General features: G+C 44.3%; 2 protein-coding genes across 7 annotated transcripts in view; one reads left to right on the top strand and one right to left on the bottom strand.

Moving 5' to 3' along the window:
* Positions 1-19,961, bottom strand: part of LOC131269654 (uncharacterized) — a 114,151-nt gene that overhangs the window by 54,407 nt on the left and 39,783 nt on the right. The gene's annotated exons all lie outside the window — the stretch shown is intronic.
* On the top strand, positions 968-14,412 carry LOC131269662 (ubiquitin-conjugating enzyme E2-17 kDa). 6 transcript variants are annotated; one of them, XM_058272145.1, is made up of 7 exons: positions 968-1,027; positions 4,534-4,602; positions 4,691-5,025; positions 7,786-7,849; positions 10,341-10,372; positions 11,362-11,545; positions 12,127-14,412. In XM_058272145.1, exons 3-7 carry the CDS (start codon positions 5,002-5,004, stop codon positions 12,264-12,266), a joined length of 444 nt encoding a protein of 147 aa, XP_058128128.1. In that variant the 5' UTR covers positions 968-1,027; positions 4,534-4,602; positions 4,691-5,001; the 3' UTR covers positions 12,267-14,412. The 6 variants fall into 6 exon arrangements, with proteins under 6 accessions (XP_058128128.1, XP_058128124.1, XP_058128127.1 ...); XM_058272141.1 differs by having other exon boundaries at positions 1,013-1,133; XM_058272144.1 differs by lacking the exon at positions 968-1,027 and adding an exon at positions 1,605-1,654.

The raw sequence follows: 19,961 nt of genomic DNA, 5'->3' as shown, positions 1-19,961 counted from the left end.
GAACTCCATATAAAAAAAACCTTGCGCGATGTCACGCGAATCGTGCTAGGTTGTTTTTGCATGGAGTTCAGCGCCTGTCAGGCGACGTCGCGTTACGCGACGGTGCAGACTAGAAAGCGTGGAAAGCGTGACCCGGGGTCCACACTACAGCGCGACGTCGCCTGACAGGCGCTGAACTCCATACAAATCCGATTTGCGCTAGGTTTTTTTTGCATGGAGTTCAGCGCCTGTCAGGCGACGTCGCGTTACGCGACGGTGCAGTCTGGAAAGCGTGACACGGGGTCCACACTACAGCGCGACGTCGCCTGACAGGAGCTGAACTCCATATAAAAAAAACCTATCGCAATGTCGCGCGAATCGCGCTAGATTTTTTTTTGCATGGAGTTCAGCGCCTGTCAGGCGACGTCGCGTTACGCGACGGTGCAGTCTGGAAAGCGTGTGACTCGGGGTCCACACTACAGCGCGACGTCGCCTGACAGGAGCTGAACTCCATATAAAAAAAGCCTTGCGCGATGTCGCGCGAATCGCGCTAGTTAATTCATGTTCTTTTCCATATAGCATTATGTGTCAAACGTTTCCATCTGAGACACTTTGCAATGCGATTGATTAGTTTATATACAAGAAGGTATGGTTTATGCACTAGATTCATTTCAAGAGTCCGCCACAGCCGAGCGGTAGTGCCGGTTAGCAAATCGATCCTCGAGTGCCGTGGGCTTTGACGGCGTGGGTTCGAATCCCAAGCAAGACCAAACCCTCCTCTGTAATACCGAAATACCGAAATTAACGTATATTGCTCGAAATAGCTGGCTGGGCGAGATAATTTGAGTAGCTCGATTTCGAGCAGTCAAAGACTCCGCTGCGGAGGATTGGTCAGTATGAGCGTGTGAGTGAGACCTAGGTGAAGAAATTATGATGAGTCAGTCGTCGGGTGACTTTGGTCGTACGTGCAGTTTAGCATTTGCCAGCACGGGTTGTTTGATAGCGTTCAGTTGCTGTGTTCTTTTTGCTGTGAAAAGATAGTCTGACGGTACGGGTTCTAGCGAGCATACTGGTAACGTAGTCCGTTCCAAGGCAGTTGCTGTTCAGTTGATCTGGTGATGAATTTCATTCGGAAGGGCAGCTGTACGTCGAAGGTACTGCAATGTAAAATTTTACTGGTTTTCAGCTTTTCCGGTGGTTTAACTTCCATAAAAACGGTGGTAACGATCGTAAGCTAGCCGGAGATTATTCGTTTCGAAGCAATTTGAAAGATCAATGGTGTTTTTAGTCCAATTGAAATAATCTCCATGTGGCTCCGTACCATTTTCTTTTCTTGCCATTCGGTGGCGTGTGCGCGAGTGTCAGTGTGTTTGTGCCTGTAGTTCTCTGCGGGTCTATTTCAACAAAAATCCATGGTGGTGCCAGCTGGATCGAAGTAGTTGTATTCGGACGGGGATTGTAGTAGTGCTCAAAAACTTCTAGCGTGGACGCGAATTAGCTTTTCAGTTTAAATATCGTCTTGAGCTGCGTAATTTTCACCGTTTGATGAAGTTGTTAGACAATTCTAAAAGTTAAAGTTACTTTCCAACTTTCCTTTGTTGCTCGAAAGTCTGCTTCTCCCTAAAAGTTCTGTAATCTATGCTCGTATGCATCATTTGACATCAGAGTGTAAAAGGTATTCAAAAAAGTACCGTTTTGCTTTTAGGTACAATTTTTCAGATTTTTCCTTTTCGGTTTAAATACCACCATATTAGTATACGTTCATGTTCGTTGTTTGCTCATTGTGGCTGCACAGCACGAACAATTAAACCAACCTTCCGATCAATCGTAATGGAATAATTACGTTACAACTAACTTAACTTCATACCTTTCCGTAGCTTGGAAAAGCGAAATTCACTTAATTTGTCCACCAATATCGCGTTGTAAACTGTGAGTACGGTTGCTATATTATAAGTTTTCGAAGAGGTTTACATTAAAAGAATGTCGGTGATGTACATTTCGTTTCATGTGAAATAAGGCAAGTGTGGTATTCAGAAACCATATTCATGTTGCTTTACTGTTCCTTTCAGCTCGATGGTTATAATTGTTTCAGTTGTTTTCTTCCAATTGTTACCATGTGAAAGTTCTACTGAATACCGATTCATTATGCGATGAGTCATCATGTTGAACAGATGAGGAAGTTTTCTGCAGATTCTTGAGCAAACATGCTAGTTTCGGAGTGGAACAATGGAGTAGCATATTTTGACAATAGAGCAGCAACGAAGCTGATGTACGTGTATGGATGCGATTAATTTATGATCGCTACGGGTGAAATGCTCACATGATCATTATTCTCTGCTTGTTGGCGTGAATAGTACCGGCTTTGGCAGCCGCAACGAAAGCGGAAGTTATTGTTAGCGTTAAGTTTGATGAAATAGCAAGGAACAGCAAGAACTACACGTTTTGCATTGTGCGTCTGGTTCCATTAAATGGTTACATTAACATTGACAGTTCGCTAACAATGTTGCGCTGTTTCCAATGCTTTGATCCTATTTCTGTCCCTTCCGCAAATGTTTTACGCTGATATTCTTGAAATACGGCCATTGCAATTTTTTGTTCGTACAAAAAGATTTAATACATGGTGGCTAGACATGATGCACAACATGTTTGCTGTCATGATTTGACAGCTCAGCTCAATTGCGGCATAGGTTGCGTCAAACGGGTTTTAAAATAGTCGCAAGTGAGTTATATTAGGTTTAAAACATTATGGAAATGTGTTTGATTCCCTGGCTCAGGATTTTGTTCATGGTTTTCTTTTTTATCTTTATTACTTGCTAAACAATGCATAAAGAAGTGACGTGAATGCAATCGATACAATTGTCGTGTAACCGAGTCTTTAACTAGACCTAATATGGTGGGCTGCCAAATCGTTCGTGTCGTTTCGGATCGAGCGGCATGTTTGACACAAACTGCTTTTCTTCGAAATTCGAGCAGCGGCAATTGTAGTCTTCCCAACATTTCGAGCAGCGGCCATCAACGCTCGCTGAGCAGTGCTGGCAGTGCGTGCGCGTTGGTATTGGTGCACAACTGTCGGCACCTCTTGCTAACTTCTCTATCGAGCTAGTCATCGTCATAGGGTGAGCGGAAAGCGTAGCCATCTTGGTAATCTCGTTCGAGCCGTTTCACGGAACAGTAGGAAACCTAGTCGGGTTTTGTTCCGTTTGCAGCTTGAAACGTTTCTCTCCTTGGTTTGCAGCACGGTGCCTCCGGCACAGTAATTAGTGTACTTATCGAGTATAGGCGTAAGTCGAGCGAGGTAGTAACCTATCTTTGCTAAATTTTTCATCGAATTCAGTGAATCGACGGCCCTAGGCCGTCGTAGCAGTGTTGGCAAGAAAACCGGGCAAGGTCTTCCTTGTTAAGAAAAATGGTGGCGGAACCAACTGAATTTCGAAGCGAGGAAGAGAAAGAGAGAGATAGAGAGCGAGACACGGAGCAAGTGGGAGCTACAAGAGATTCTCCGCAGCGCTTCGCGTTAAAATAAAAGAATGGTGTTACGCAGGAAGTTGGAAAAATGTGTGCAGTTGCGTTTTGCTCACTCGTCGATTCCGTGGTAAACTTCCAGCACTGGTAGCCAACTTTCGCTGGACTTGTGGTTGCACCGAGGAAAACCTATCCCATACGCATACGTAATGCGAGTTGGGAAATTGAACGGTACTGAGGAAAACAACTCCTAGCGCTTCGCAAATCGCGCACCAATGGATGTGCGAAAAAGGCAATCGAAGAAGATTAAAAGCAATATTTTGAGGTTAACCACGAGCGAACCCTTAGCCAGCCAGCAAAGGAAGCAGGTGGGGAAACGGTGTGGTAACCGACCGCAGGCTATGTCTGGGAGGAACAGAATTCATTTTTTCCTAACTTGTTCCATGCGAGCAAATCTTGCGGGAACTTTCATCCCTGAACTAAGGTTATGTTTCTGAAGTAGCAAATTTCTAAAAGTGCTCACAAACACAGACGCAAATCTCAGCACCAAGTTGTGTGGCCCATTTTGTTGGCTGCTGCTTCGGCTAAAACATACTTTTTATTTTTTAGGTACACTAACTTCCAAGTGATCGGAAAAATCAGGTATAAATTTAGTGCGATTTTGTAACCGAGTCCACCCCACGGTTGAAGGTTTGTGTAGCCTTCATTTCTCTCGAGTGTGCCATGAAATCGATTACCTTGCAGTTCAAGGATCACTTTGATCACTTGCTCAATCATCATTCCTTGAATTTTTCGTTTCGTCTACTCGTCCACGGTGCATTGTGACGCATCCGGTCTAGATTTTTGGGCTCGTCGATAAATTTACTAATCCACATACATTTACGCCTTCGAGAGAGTTGCTACATGCAGGAACTAACAAAAATGGTTATTTCGTTTTATATTTTTTTCGGCTTGCGACCCTCCTACGTCTGCACGTCGTCTTCGCCGCGGATAACGAATCCAACGTGGGTGCTAAAATGGAAATCTCTGCAAAATGCAACCGGACACGGATGAATGCACCGTCACCAACATCACACCCCAATCTGGTCGTAGTGATCTTTTGTTGAATCGAGTCCACAGGAAGGAGTGAGCTGTCTGTGCGAGTACGCCGCGAAGTCTACGGTGAGTGAGAAAGGATGGCTATCATGCTGAAGTACGGAAAATATTTGTAGACAGACTCATCGAAGCAAGTCCTGTTGTATTTTGGCAGTATACCCATCGTGAGGTCAAGTGTGCCGATCACAAGCAGAGTGTGCAAGCAAGCGCAGCAGTAGAGCAGAAGCCAGCAGCCAGCAGCGGGCGCACACCGGGACCGGAAGTCGTCTCGGCCAGAGCGAAGCGCAAGAAGTCGTCTTGCAGCGATCACCAATCAACAGTAAAGAGCGCGGGGCATTGTCCTTTTGTCCATCAATCAACAAAAACACACACATATACCCGCGCGCAGCATCAGCGGCTCGGTGTCCGGTGTAACCGTTCACATTCTTTCGTTCGAAGCAGAGGTGCAGAAAGCCGTATAGAGAGATGGCATTAAAAAGAATTAACAAGGTACGTAAAAACAATACGCGCAAGTAACCCGGTACATTCGCACACCGAGTGTCGATTGAATTTACATGCACATATTAATGCACCCCACAGAACACTATCTAAGGAACATTGTGATACACTTTCACTCCTATCGTCGGATGTTGCCATTTGTCAGGCACATCAGCATAATTGTAGTAAAACAATTGTACAGTCGCATAAGAAAGTAGTTGTGGCTATTGGCTTTGGAAACCTTGCAACAGAAAGATTAATACAATCGCTCTATGACGAGGATTACTGGTATGGGTTAGCCGACAAATTCGCCCTGGTGTGTATCACATGTTGTACACCTGCTAACACAACGTGTGCATGGTTTCGAGCATGCATGATTGCTGTTGTTGGATAAATAAGCACCCGAACCCGGCTCGAAATAGGTTGGTCTGGTCGTCGAGCATTGCATGTAAAATCAGTACTGGTACCGTACAGTAACGAGACACAGCCCCGTTGTAGAGATGACGTTTTCTTTTCCATCGTTACCACTTCTTCAACAACAATTGAAGCTCATTTTGTGTTGTGCCCGTTCTAAAATGTATTTGCACAAATGTTGTAAAGTAGTTTTTTTACCGAAAGTTTTTCGGTAGTAATGAAATCAAATAGCTCTTGGAATTGGGACCGAGATCCATGTCTGGCTCCTCGAAACTTGTTCACAATGGCCGTTTACGATGCACATCACATCGATCACGTCACACGGGGACGTCGTCGTGACCCAGGTCGTTTGGGCGGTGGTGGTGGTGGTGTGTGAAAGCGCTGAACTCTCTCAGTAGGCAGCGAAAAATCGAATTTGCTTGTCAAGAGCGTCTGACTGGATAGCAGGATGGCGGAGAGAAATAGAACTTGTGCGAGCGGCAATGAGAGCGAATGCGAGTGAGAGAGAAAGAGCGAGCGAGAGTTTAAGCAATGGGAGGTTGATTTGACGTCTCGCCGACGTGTTGGTGCGAAATAGTCATTGTGCTTTGGATGTGTTTTGTACCCAAGTACACTCGTCCACGTACTGTAATATCTTCTTTCCTAGCTCATTACCCAATTGCTTTGGAATATGATGTGAGAGAGCAAGCAGTTGAAGCCCATCGCATTAAAATGGTGCTTGAGATTTTGCGATGACACTACAATTTCCATTGTAAATGCAGTAGCAGCCGCCACAAATGCCACAAGACGAGCATTCAATAGTTGGAAAGATTGGAGCGAGAGAATGTCATTGTACAGTAGAAACAAACGCGCCGAGAGAGCATGATGCGAGTTTATACAATGTTGGACAAAACAATATTTCCATATCACACACCACCGAACACATCGAACACGCTGCGGCATTGATCTGCCGTATTAATGTATTAAATTACAATAACATAAAAGCAGCATTTAAGACAAGGTTAACTTCATACTTTCCAGAAGAGGCTCGAGGCAGCCTTGTTTAAAACTTGTAATATTTTTTACTTAGTTGGTAATGCCTATAACACGCTATAGTTGGTCATTGTTTTGTGGGTTTAGTTCGTTCTCTACTTGCTTGCACCCGATAATTTTCTTAACTTTATGTCGTCTTTACCGGCACAGGTGGACGTGTGGGACTAGGGTTTTGTTCTTAACCAAAGCAACCATTGAAACGCTGCCCAAACGTTTGTTGCTTTGTATAGCGTGCCCTGCAGTCCAATGTTTTCACTGACTTCGGTGACATTATTAGCCTCGGTTTTTTATCGATTTCAGTTGAGATTTTTTTAGATGATTTTCCATTCGCCAAGCTTAGTGGATTTGGAGAATTGTTGTACAGCTGACGATAAATTTTAATTCCTGGTAGCAACGAGTAAACAAAGAACACCAGTTGCTGTAGTTCGGAAAGACTTTATTTCTACCTCATTTTCATCTTCAGGTAGTTCTTGATGGACGTGCCCCATTTTATTGACGAAAGGTAATTGAATGAAGGATAAAATTGTCGACAAGTGTTTGCTTGCTGGGATTTCGAACGGGGGAGGGAGATCACATTTTGTGGCGATATGGTGTCTATCAATCCTCCTACTCACCGTATACCCAGCCGGCGAACGGAACGAGATGTTGACGGAACCGAACGGGCAAAGCGCGGAATGAAACGCGTAACCTCGCCGACGAATACCGGTTCGGCATCGCCTTGTGCCAATGGTACTAGTCTTGTGGCGAAACGGCAAAGAGAATTATTTTTAGCCTGATCGATGGCCCACGTACCTACCCGGTGTGAGATGGGATGATGATTATGCGAACGAAATACACGCTAGTCCGCGCCCTGCCCGCGATTCTTATGAGAGCGTTCAGTTCGGAGTGAAATTTTCTTTCCCACGAAGCGGCCGCCGGTGGCAGGCATTTCCTCCTTTCTCATCCGGATAGCAGGAGCGTTGTGTCCCTCACGTTGACGACACGGCACTGTCGAATATTCCGTTGGCTAGCGCACCTACACACACTCGTAATTATAAATAAATTCACACGTGATCATCTGCCTCACCATGACCAACCAGACTAAAGCACCCGAGTGATGCTGTTAAAGCCGGCCGGTTCGATCGTGTCCCCAGCGCGCAGATTCGATCTTTAAATTCTCTTCTACAGCGTGGAGAACGAGTAAATCGTTCAGTTTTCAATGTATACACAAAGCTAACACGGTACCGAAATAGTTGATACATTACTAACGCAAGGCATTGTTGTTATCCATTTTATGTTCTCAATGAACCCTGTGTGCTGCACTCAACACCGACCACCGTGTCATAGGAACTACAAGACTTGGGGAGAGATCCTCCGGCACAATGCTCAGCAGGTCCAGTTGGGGACGACCGTAAGTATCTGAATTTGGTAACTAGCTTATATTAATTACATTATGGAAGCCGTCGTCGCGATTCCGATGACTGCGTACAGCAGACCTCTATCACTTATGCTTTGGTTTTGTCGCTCTTGTATCTTTGTTTTTATTCCCTAAGCTTCAAGATTATTCATTTTGATATCTTCTTCTCGACACACGCAGATTTTGCCGATTATTAGCTTTTATTTTGGTTAAAAATTAACTAACGACCTCCTGAGGATAGTGATTACCTACATAACAAAAGTTTTGGAATGGTTGGTTATTCGTTTCCATTTGTCGATGAGTTGAACATCATGACTGCTGGGGAAAAGTATTCTATGATACCAAATATACGTTAAAAGTGCCCCGATGCATCTATGCTGCATGTTCCGGATAAAATCTAGATGATTCTCAACTTCTTCCACCCGCTGGTAAAGGAAGTTCTGCATAACAGGGTTTTACTGTTTCCTATCAGTATCATTATAAATTATGCAACTGTGCACTGCCATTCGGCGACGGGGCAATAAATTGAATGTGCTGAAAATTATCTTGCATTTAGGGTGTGGGTGAGGGCACGATCCGTCCGTCCACTCATGACCCAAAAACAAGCCGCGATACGCCAGAGCAAAAAAGGCAGAAAGTCTACAATTGGGCTCAAAAGACTTAAAAGTAACAAAAAAATACGAGGGCGAATTGCGGTATCATAATCATTCTTCGTACAACGTTATCTTCCAGATAAGCGTTCGCTGAAGGTTTTCGAGTGTGAGCGAACATCATGATAGACCCGGAACCTTATTAAGAACACGCAGGGATCAGAAAGAGTTACAGATAGCAAACGATAGGCAAACAACATAATTATTGGTTCTCATTGTTTTAGTTTTGTACAAGTATAGATTTTTTTTTGTCAATGTTTTCCAGTTGGTTCTCTTTCTGAAGCGAATTCCAAGGAGACTATTCCTTTCTGAGACGTTGCATCGACCATTCGGTTGGTATACCGCATCGTTATCTTATCGCTCTGGTGCGATGAAACCCCAGTGGATGCTGTCCTTCTTGTTACTCAACAATTGCTTCGTTCCTTCGTGCGATCGTGCTTCGAAGTACAATGTTTGTGGTTAGGCCTATCCCACAGACCCCATTGCGCTGTGCTTGGGAATGTGGTGTAATTTCTATAAACCTGCCCAACCAGAAGGTACCTTTATGAGGATAGAAGGTTTTTGCATAGGATATCTGGTATGAGCATTTTCTGTTATTGTGATATATTGTTGTATAAATGAATTCATAAATTACATACCCATTAGTTGCTTCACTAATGGTAGGTAACTGGGTGCCTTTCCTAATGCATTAATAATGATGTGTTATCTCCAGTACCTCTTGCAATTAGTATATTGATCTGGTCAGTCCGGTTGGCAGAAAATGTCCCCGTTTGTTTTGATTTCATTCTCTTCCGACGGTTTTGGAGCCGCCTGCCATGGAGAGCATAGTTATTCCTTTCGCTGGAAGTCTAGACTATACTAAATCTATAGTGATACACTCCATGGCAGCAGTTTAACATGTTAGCATCAAACAAAACACATGCATTACTAGTATATTCATCCACTGGGAAAGCGGACGACACGTTTACGTATCTTTCATCGCAAATCAATTATGTGCAGGTCCCACTCTACCTTCGGTGTCTTGTTTTCTCTTTCTCATCGCTTCTGCGCACACAAGGCTTTGGGCGCGTTAAGGTCGAGCGTTTTTGCTTCAAGTTTTTACGTACGCGGAAGGCCACACTTTAACTTCCGTCTATCTTACTCACACACTTTTACGCTTTTTTTTTAGCCGGTCTACTAGATAACCTAGATAAAGGTTAACTCACAGGAGAGCTGTTGGGGATGAGAAGGTTTTTTTGAAATATCGAAACAACTCGTCGGTACATCATTTCGCTACGAAAGATAAAATTAAAAAATAACAATCCAACACCTAAAACTCAAAACGGGCACAATTTCTTATTCCCTGCGTGTGTTCGCGTGACGTCGCCTGTTTACGATTGAGCATATTAATCCGTATTATATTCAACGGCTGCATGCACATCTGCTGACATGTGCGGCACCGGGCAAGTGACGTGCCGGAGGCTACTATTTGCTTAAACTATTATAGGAACTCCACCATTGTTCGTTGCCGGTCATAGGAGTAACGCAACACATGTTTGCTTCGTTATTAGCAGGACCGTGTTAAAAAATGCGGCCGAAACAGAACCAGGCAGCGTCTGGAAGGAAGGCTTCGCCACGCCTCCCATCCTGCAAAAGGGTTTAGAGATTGGTTGAGAGAGGCAGCAGGCTACCTTCACGAGAAATCGCTTGAGAAACGCTTTGTGCCGTGCTAATTAGACAAAATCATTCCAAGGGAATCGCGATCGATGCGGCCAGTGCGTTGATTCTGTTCATGTTCCAAGTACAGCTGTGTGTGCTAATTTATGTTTATCTTCTCTTTTCTCCTTTCTTTGCAGTATTCCACTGGCAAGCTACAATCATGGGCCCGGTAAGTGTGCGTTTGGATGACACGACGTGTTCGAAAGAGGAAAATTGAATTATTCTGAGTTTGCTGCAAAAGCTGTGCAGAGTTTTTTGTAGAGTTTTCTCCATTCTTCTACTGTGAAGTATTCACAGATAGTGGCTCTTATTAATCGTTTCACTTCGAGGATTGACCAGCAGAAGAGAGCGGTCGCTTTTTTATTGACATTAAGACCCAGTTCTACGGCTATCGGCATCAAATGTGACGTGGTTGATGTACGATTAGACCGTGAAAACTAAAGAAAACAAATCGTAACAGAATGACACGAGAATCGAACACTCGAACTTTCTCACTGCTCACTGCCTTCAGACAAGTCGTAGTTGAGGAAAAACAGTCTGGTTGCTAGCTTTTGGCAGTGTGTCAAAAAGAAGCCGGCCGTTTGGCTACTTCTCTCGAAGCGTGTCGCGTTCCGCAATGTTAATCACTGTTGGGCGACCTTAGGCGTTTTTCTTCCTTAATCTACGCGTGTCCTTTGCGCGCTTTCGGGTGTCTCGTTTACTTCCGTTTTGGCTAGCTTATTGCACTGATGCAGCTTGCCAACACCCTGCACAAACAGGAGGTAGTGTAAGGTGCTGCATGCGAAACGTTTACTGCACTTTGCTTTCTTCGCGTCGCGGTCTGCAGAATAGGTGCGGTCGGTTTTAGTTCAGAAATATGGTCTTGCCCTACACGAATCTGTGTTTATTTATTTTTAATATTTAAATTCATGCTTAGATGAAAGACAAATCGCAGCAAATCATCTTCAAAAATCAAGCTTTTCAATTGTGATGATAATAGACGGCATATGAAGCACAGAAGGAAGTGCTATAGGACAGGCATCTTTTGTTCTTTTAAGTAAATTATTTATAAGTTAAAGAAATTGTAAACATTATCTATTATTTAATTATTATACGCACTTTTTTCTGTTTATCCTAATGATTTTTTGTATGTTCTTCTTCTCCCTTGTCTACTTGCAGCCAGACAGTCCGTATCAGGGAGGCGTATTCTTCTTAACAATACACTTTCCTACAGACTATCCGTTTAAACCGCCTAAAGTGGCTTTTACTACACGCATATATCACCCAAACATAAACAGTAACGGGTCGATTTGCCTCGACATTTTACGATCTCAATGGTCACCCGCGCTCACCATATCTAAGGGTAAGTATTGTTTGAGTGTGTTTGTGTATGTGTTCGAAAATTAAAGAACAACGGAGTAGAAAAACTTACGCACTCCTTCGAGATAATCTTACTGCTCTGATGATATTAGTTAGAGTAATTATTAATCGGAGGTAAATTAAATGTCCAAATTAGGGGGTGTCCATGGCGCAGCGGTAGCGCGAGGAAACACCACACCACAGGTGTGGGATCGAATCTCGAGTCTGGCACCCTCCGGTATTACGAACGGCTGACCACCGATCTATAATATACCGTCTTTCGGTCACACAAACTCTCTTCGGAGAGAGGCCTTGTCCCACTAGGGGATGTCGTGCCACATAAAAAAAATTAAATGCGGGGGTGCCCATGGCGCAGCGGTAGCGCGAGGAAACACCACACCATAGGTGTGGGATCGAATCTCGAGTCAGGCACCCTCCGGTATTACGAACGGCTGACCACCGATCTATAATATACCGTCTTTCGGTCACTCAAACTCTCTTCGGAGAGAGGCCTTGTCCCACTAGGGGATGCGTGCCACAAAAAAAAAAAATTTTTAATTGTTTGTTTTGTTTTACCTTTTTCAGTGTTGCTTTCAATCTGCTCTCTGCTATGTGATCCAAATCCAGACGATCCGCTGGTGCCCGAGATCGCCAGAATATATAAAACGGATCGGGAAAAATATAACGAACTTGCCCGGGAGTGGACACGAAAGTATGCTATGTGATGCGTTCCAGACGAAGCATTACATCTAGCTTACTGTAGTAGCATCAGAAGAAACAGCAGCGGCAGTGGCGTTGGCGGCGGCAAAAACATCAGCAGCAGCAGCAGCAGTGGCGACGGCAGAAGAGACAGTTTCACCTTCCTTATTAGCAACAACAACTACATCATAAACTTTAGCATCGGCAGCAGCAATGTAACAAGCCACAATACTGGCGTCGGCATAAATCGCACCGGGCAACGTAATGAGAGCATCACCAACATCGACCACAAGATCACGCTGGTCGTATGCTTCAGCAGCAACAACAACGCTAGCAGCGGCACCCTCAAAATGAAAAGCTTAAACGTAAACGACGAGCAGAAGCAGCAGGAGGTCGAAGCAGCTCAGGCAGCGCTCGATCATCAGCTGATGTATGGGCTACTCCTACTCCTCCCTGTCTGCTTTCACGCCAACAACATCGCCGGCGATGGGCAGCAACAGCAGCAGCAGCAGTGCAACTTGATTGGAGCAGCGTCTTCGACCGGTGGTGCGGGCCAACTTGTTGAGCAGGCGGACTTCAGCTGCGCGGTCTGCGTCATCTTTTCCAACTATCGTCACGTCAAGAAATACCACCACTGCGTGCACTACATCAATTCTATCAGTGGTAACATATGCAACAACCAAGCGGCCGTCGGTGGCGATGTGGTCGACGACTGGTGCGACTGATTTCCAAAACTCCCTAAGAAACAGGGGGCCTGTAGAAATTGATCGAAAGCGGGGTTCCTTTCTAATCCATTTCCGTTCCATTCCCAGTTGTACCTTTCCTCTCCCACCGTCTTACGCATGGTAGGCAGCGGTGAATGATGCTATTTTCCGTTATTTGAAATCAATGCTTTCCAAGCCTACTAGAATTAGGCCAGGTCTGACAGAGAACCACGTTTACGGACGGTAATCAATCATCAAACCAACCCGCCGTGTGTTCAATTTCCTCTACTAATTTCCATCTAATTCTCTCAACTTCCTTCCACCCATTTCCTTGGAGCAGCTACAATTTGTACGGTGGTGCGCGTGTTTGGTGTTCCTACATTATTTATCAATGCCAATTCAATAATTGTCGACTAGAGCACCATGCACACACAAACACAACGTCACAAAGGGAAACTGTTTATATCTAATGGTTTGTTGTAATTGCTCCTCTTTTTATACCCCCCCCTCCCCCTCTTTTCCTTTCCCGCTTACATCTCTTTTTCTTCGTCCATCATTTCCTTTCACCGATCCCCCTTCATCTACAGTCCAGAGGAACAAATACACCCGCCGATATTCAATCGCCGTTTTGCTCTTCAGCTGCTCTAGCTCGCCTTCGCTGCGCCGCGCCATCCTCCACCCTAAAACCACACACAAATGCATGGGTGCGCAAAACAACAACAGAATGCACTGGAGGTTTTTTTTTAATTATCGATAGCAGCGTCTATATTTATTCCGTCTGAGTTAATTCACAAATTATTTTTTCTTCAGCAATTGAGTCCTATGGTTGGTTTTGGATAATGAAAAATCGCCGTTTTATGCTATTCGGTCGTGCGGTTGATAGATCGATTTTTTATGCGCTGTACCGCCAACACCCGGCAAACACAGCGATTGAATGCAAGTATATGGAGAATCCAGTGGAACTAAACAGCGGTAGCGAGGAAGGGAAAGTCAGGCAAGGAAAATCGCAGCGCGAGTTAGAGTGATGGGAGCAGAGGTGGTAGGCATAGGTAGGCAGTAGGAGATCGGCACGCATCCGAACAGTGCAGGACGCAGGAGACGCGCAGACGAATGGATCGCTGGAATTTAGGGAAACGTATTAGGGAAAGGTAATATAGCTGAATATTAGAGAACTAAAGATGATCCTCATGATCCGCATCAATAATTTAGTATATTTGGTCGTCCGAGAGCGAGCAAGAAAACGCATACAGTTTGCGATAAATTTAACTCACATGCGCGAGAAAGATGTGCTTAAAGCATCTTGCAACAAACAGAGAGATCCGCATGCGAAGGGAAAGGCAAAGATATGTTGTGTGTAAAAAAACTTAAACAATAGAAAACAAAAAAAAAAGATACACCACAGATAGATCTAGAAAAATTACTTTTGTTCAAATAGGTAAAACCAGAAAGTGGCAACAAAACAAAAACAGAAAGGTTTTTTTCCGAAGAGTAAAACACACAGAGCGACCGGTTCAACAACAACAGGCATTACTAATAACAATACTTATGAGCAAAAGGGCAAGTCAGAATAAATATCAAACTTACATATATGACATACATAAAACCTAAAAAAAACCAACGATATAGCTATATTATCTTTACTCATGTTCTTCCCGTGTTGGCCACCGTCTCCGCTTCTGTCTCCGCAACTGTTCCTGGCCGGTGTGGTTAGTTTTTCTCATTGCCCTCCTCATTTCCTTTCACAACATTTGTTTTAAAATTGTCCCCACATCAATTCTCGTAAACGAGCATATGTTGCTTTACAGTAGGTCCGTTTAGTCCGCTAACTTTAAACAGAACTGGATCGATGAAAGCGATATCGCTTCGTGTAATGCTGTAGTTCGAGATGCCACAACCGCTTCAGCCAGTAGGAACCTAATCCTCCGGGAAAAGACGTGGGCGTAACTTCTTCGTTTAATTGCGTCCAACCACTTTTTTTACCTACGATCGGATCGCTATACTTTTTCGCGTTCCCACCCAAATGATTCTTTGCACTTCGTTCGTTAGTTTCTCGAGGGGGATGCTTTTCTTTCGTTTCTACATCCAGTGCCTCTCTGTCTCCGGTTTGGGTTCGAGGTTAGCAATGAGGAGTAGCTATCACTATCATTAAAAGCATAGCAAAACGTGTCCAATTCTGGCAAACAAATAGACAAACAAATTACAATGAAAAACGAAGCAGTAAACTCAACTAAAAAAAACAGGCAGAAGCTAAAGAAGGGGCTAGAGCGCCACTACCGAGGATAAGATGATTAAAAGCAGAGAAAAGGAAAATAAAAATAAAAATAAATAAAATGCTGAAAACAACACAACCAAACCAAATTATACTAAACGTTTCTCTACTAGCTCTAAACATTATAGCGCTCACTCTGGTGCACGATTGTCGTTGATTGATGAAACAGGGATGATGCTTCTCTCGGGGCGCGTTTAAGGAGGACAATTGATCAATGAGCGGTAGCGATGAACATTACATGCTCTGCTTTAAACAAATGAAAAACGCAAAATGCAAGCAACCATAAGCAGCCCACTGGAAGGCTGCATCCAAGGGGTGTAAAGTAAGGAAGCATGGAACATTATACCTACTACACATCTCCACACAAAGCCCGTTAAATGAAGGAGAAGCAAGAGCTAAGAAAGCACAGTCTGCACGCGACCTACACCATTCGATGGAAAAGCGACATACCACCCCATTGCTGTATCTACTTGGAATGAAGAATCGTGGCTGGTTTGCAGCAGAGTTTATGTTGTTCTAGGCTGATAGGTTGGCACCAAAAAAACCGAAACCTGTCCGGCCAGCAAGCTTAATCAGGCGGTCGACAGGAGCAGCATCACCTTAGGGATCCTCTAGGATGCCTCCAGCAAAAAACAAAAAAGAAATGATAAGTTATAGGTTGCCGCAGCGCATTGCGTTTTGGAAATGCTAACCACTAGCACACAATAGCAAGGGGGATGTTTCTGTCCGACTCGCGGCGCTGTTGAGCTGTGCCGTAGTTGATGCTAGAGAAAACTACAGATAAAAACGAAAGCAGTGCGTCGTTGTGCGCGTTCAGGAACGGTAAAGGAAGGTGATTGCGCCACCAGGAAAAAGGGCTCGCAGAACAAATTCTGAAAATGGAAATGGATCGTGTTTTTTTTTCTATAAGTCAAATTGAATTTAAATTAAAATAAACAGAAGGAAACCCAAGTAAAATGGCTGCGTGTTCATGTGTTCAGTTTCCGTTTCTTTTTAGTTTCCTGGTAGCTTTTTGCATAAAATCATTCGTTTGATGGACAAATCTACTTGTAGGCGCTACGATTCACCCAAGAATTGATTTTGCTTAAATGATGTACAGAAATATTCTTCTACATTCGACGCACAAAATTAAAGATGCATTACCTTCAAGCAGTAAATGGAGTGCCTAAACTCTTCTGCCATAAAATTTGAATGGTACCGCGTATGGTACCAACTAACGATGTATTAACAGATTTCTATAAATATCACCGTTGCTTTGCTTTTTGAAGTAAGTCATTTTGCTCGAGCGAACATCCTCGAGGAAGGGTAGTGAAGTAGAAAAAGGATGAGTGGGTGGAAATGTGCTTCATAGTGTTGTCAGTCGTATCGAGGTCAATGTGACCATTGGCTGGTTATGAGGAGCATTACAACTGCCATGTGTGGTTTGCTGACAATAATTAGATAAATCGAAATAACAGAGTAACTATATTTGCAGAGCCAAACTCAAATGTGTTTACGGTTCTGCGCACCGCTTGGAAGAAGCTACACGGTTATTTCATGGCATTGTTTAGTTCGTTACGCTAAAGTTGGTTGCTAAAGATGGGACAATCTTGATTTTAAGAATCATATCGTTACGACTGTGGCGGTCTTTTCTTAATTTTCGACTTTTTTCGTAGGAAGTTGCTTTGCTCCTACTCTTTCTGTAAATGAAAAACATTTTCATGGTGATCGAAAGTAAACAAATCTATTGCGATTTACACGGTTTATTTATCAACCAGAATTGCTTAAACTCATCTCTGAAATTATTCACCTTTTTTTCTTCTGCTTTTAAATTAGCGTAGTACTACTTGTAAACTTAAATAGACTAAAATAGGTATATGTATAGAGTAGAAACGTATGTAGATGTTAAATGGTCTTACGACGGTCATCCATTATAAAACATCTTTTGCCTTCATATATTTCAGGGTTCTCCGGGATGCCGTTGTTGCCTTGTGTTCCCCTACCAAGGTATAGGCACTATACAGCGCAGTGCACTTAATATAGTACTTGTGCGTGGTGGAGTGGAGTCGATTGCTCGAGCTTGGCGTTTGGGAAGCAGGGGTTCGAAACGTTAATTTGTTTTGGAGTGAGTCTGATGGAAGCAAAGGCAGATCAGCGTACGTCTGCAGACCAGAAATCCGGTGCAAAATCTTTTGAAAGTGCCCTACCTTCTTATCTCTGTAGGGTCTGTTCATTTGAATTAGTTAAACCGATTGTGATGAATTTCAGAAGTTAAAATTTATGTATCGATTGTTTGGCAAGCTAAACAATTCTCCAGATTACTAAACTAATTCCATTTGGCATTGTGGATCCTAAATCCATTATATGTTTTTATTCTACACATGCATAGGAAAAAACACATCAATTTGTTATTTTCGAAATCTCCTCGTGATATACGTAAAAGTGGAAGTGTGCAACAAAGCAAATATTTTGTGGGTGGGTAAAACCAATTTGAATAATTTTAATGGAACAATCAGCCGTGTTTTGTAACCGTAGATAACAAAATCATATAAAATGTGAAGCTTGTCAAAGACATATCAAGAAGGGTGTGTTGCGCCGCGGTCTTTCTCATTTTGGTTCACAGTTTTGTTCACGTGGCAAGAGGCAAACTGTAAAAATGATTGTTGAATGGACCGACTACTTTGTTCCCTCAAGGAGGGGGCTTACATTAGATTGGAATGTAAAGTTTTGTTTAAGAAGGCAGGTTTTTTGACTACAAAAAAGTAGTTTGAGCTTGGGAACTTTGCCGACCCCTGCGCTGGAGCATTGACTGAGAAGGATCGGCGTGTGTGTGTGTGAACGAGCTTGTTTTCAGCAAGCACGTCGCTCTACGCCGCGCTCTCGAAGTTGGCGCAACGTTCGCTGGAGCGGCACGTCGGTTGGCTCATTTCCCGTTCCAGCGCCAACGCGAGCGGTACAGCGGTTGGCCAGCCCTCAGATCACAGGTGTGTGTACCACGATCGAATACGACGATCCGCGCGAAAAACCGCGAGTCTCGCTGTGTGTCTGCGTCCGTCGGTGTGTACTGCTCCGGTGTGGTTCACAGGTGTGCCGAAAAACGCGTACAATTTCGCGGTTTCTTTTTAACCTTTCTTGTCGGCACGGTAGGGCCGAGCCGCGAGTTGTGCGTCCAAATTCCGGTTCAACTTTCTCTCCCCCACCCCTCCCCTCCATCACCACCGTGCGTAGTTGCGTTTTGTGCGTGTGCTATCCTTACCAGAACAACCTAATAGGATGTCTACTGGAATTCGTTCATCCTAGTGAACTACCTTAATGAATTGAAATCATTCAATTGTTTCAAATCGGACACGTTTAAAGCCTGAAATTTGTGAAGTATTTTGTTTGAAATGATGAATCAGAACAAAACACCGGGTTCGGTGCAATGCGGATAAACAACGGTGCGTGCTTCGAGCAAGAGAGGCGGAGAGAAAGAGAGAAAGTACACGGACCTAAAACGTATAAAGGACGAAAGGACACCCCGGTTTCGCTGAGCGTTCTCAGTATCCATCTGTGACCGAATGTACTCCGGAGATAGTAGAGCTCGCGTGACCATGCGGAAAAGGAAACACACACACACGCACGTGCTAGGGGCAGACAGACGGAAACTTGCGCTCCGGTACTGCAGGGACTCTCGGCTGGCCGTGTGTCCTTGCGTCATTAGATTCGCAATACTATTCGGTGCATTGCGGCTACACTAGCACTATGGGCAAGGTTCCGGTGCCCCGGACGCACGAGACGTTGGGCCGTGCTAGTAGTGGACTTCTTGCAAGCACACGTGCACTCGTGGAACAGCCTCGGCAGAAGGACAAAGAAAGAAGAAAAGGAAGATCTTTGGCGCACGGTTCGCGATGACAGCTGATAATCGGATCGAAGTGGTCCGCCCTTATCGTGCCAACCACTGCGATAAGCAGACTTTCGGGTTCGTCGGCAAGGGATCAAGGGTGGTCAGCGGTAGTTTGGAAGGCTTGATGGTAGTTGTTTTTCGCAAGTTGAACAGCGAAACAAACATTTTTTAATTTGTTCATCGGTTCGGAACCACGAAGGAGGAAAATTAAACAAACAACTGAATGCAGAAGGGGAAATACTGTATCGCCACAATCGGCACCTCAATGAATAGCAGCCTAATGGTAGTCTCCCCGCCCCCTTACTCACTCATTTTCCGCTCACCTCCAAACCAAGTGTCGGCAGCATCCGGGATTGATCGGTTTTGACGTGCCTCGTGGTAAAAGCTTTCCACTCCATAACGCCATTAATGCATTGCTGAAGCACAAACACACCGAGATGGTTTGCCATTTTCCCTTCGTGCATGCACACGGGTCTGTTTGGCAGAGAGAGGGGCAGACAAAACACTGCAGCACGCCGTCCGGTGCAACGAGATTTCGCTTTCTTTTCAGCATTGCAAACACTTTACGCTTCCGGCCTTCGGACCACGGAGAAGACAAAGGGGCCAAACCAAACCCGGAAGGACATAGCTCAAACGCCCGTCAGTCCTTTCAATGTCGCCGAAGGGGTGCAGCTTTCACCAAACAATATTGGATACCTTACGCTTCGACCTACGGTACCACGCAGAAACTCTTCTGGGAAGCTGCAAACCTTTCTTGAAACCTCCCGAAAGTGAACCTTCGGGTGATTGTTCGTCCAGACCTCGGTGTGTTAAGTGGCTCTGAAGGATTTACAAGCGAATGAAGCGATAATGCTGCCGTGAACAAAACAAAAACTAAACTGACGAG

This window comes from Anopheles coustani, chromosome X (genome assembly GCF_943734705.1).
Source record: "Anopheles coustani chromosome X, idAnoCousDA_361_x.2, whole genome shotgun sequence".
Lineage (NCBI taxonomy): Eukaryota > Metazoa > Arthropoda > Insecta > Diptera > Culicidae > Anopheles > Anopheles coustani.
Note: the sequence above shows the minus strand (reverse complement) of the source record. Positions and strands in the feature narration are given on the sequence as shown.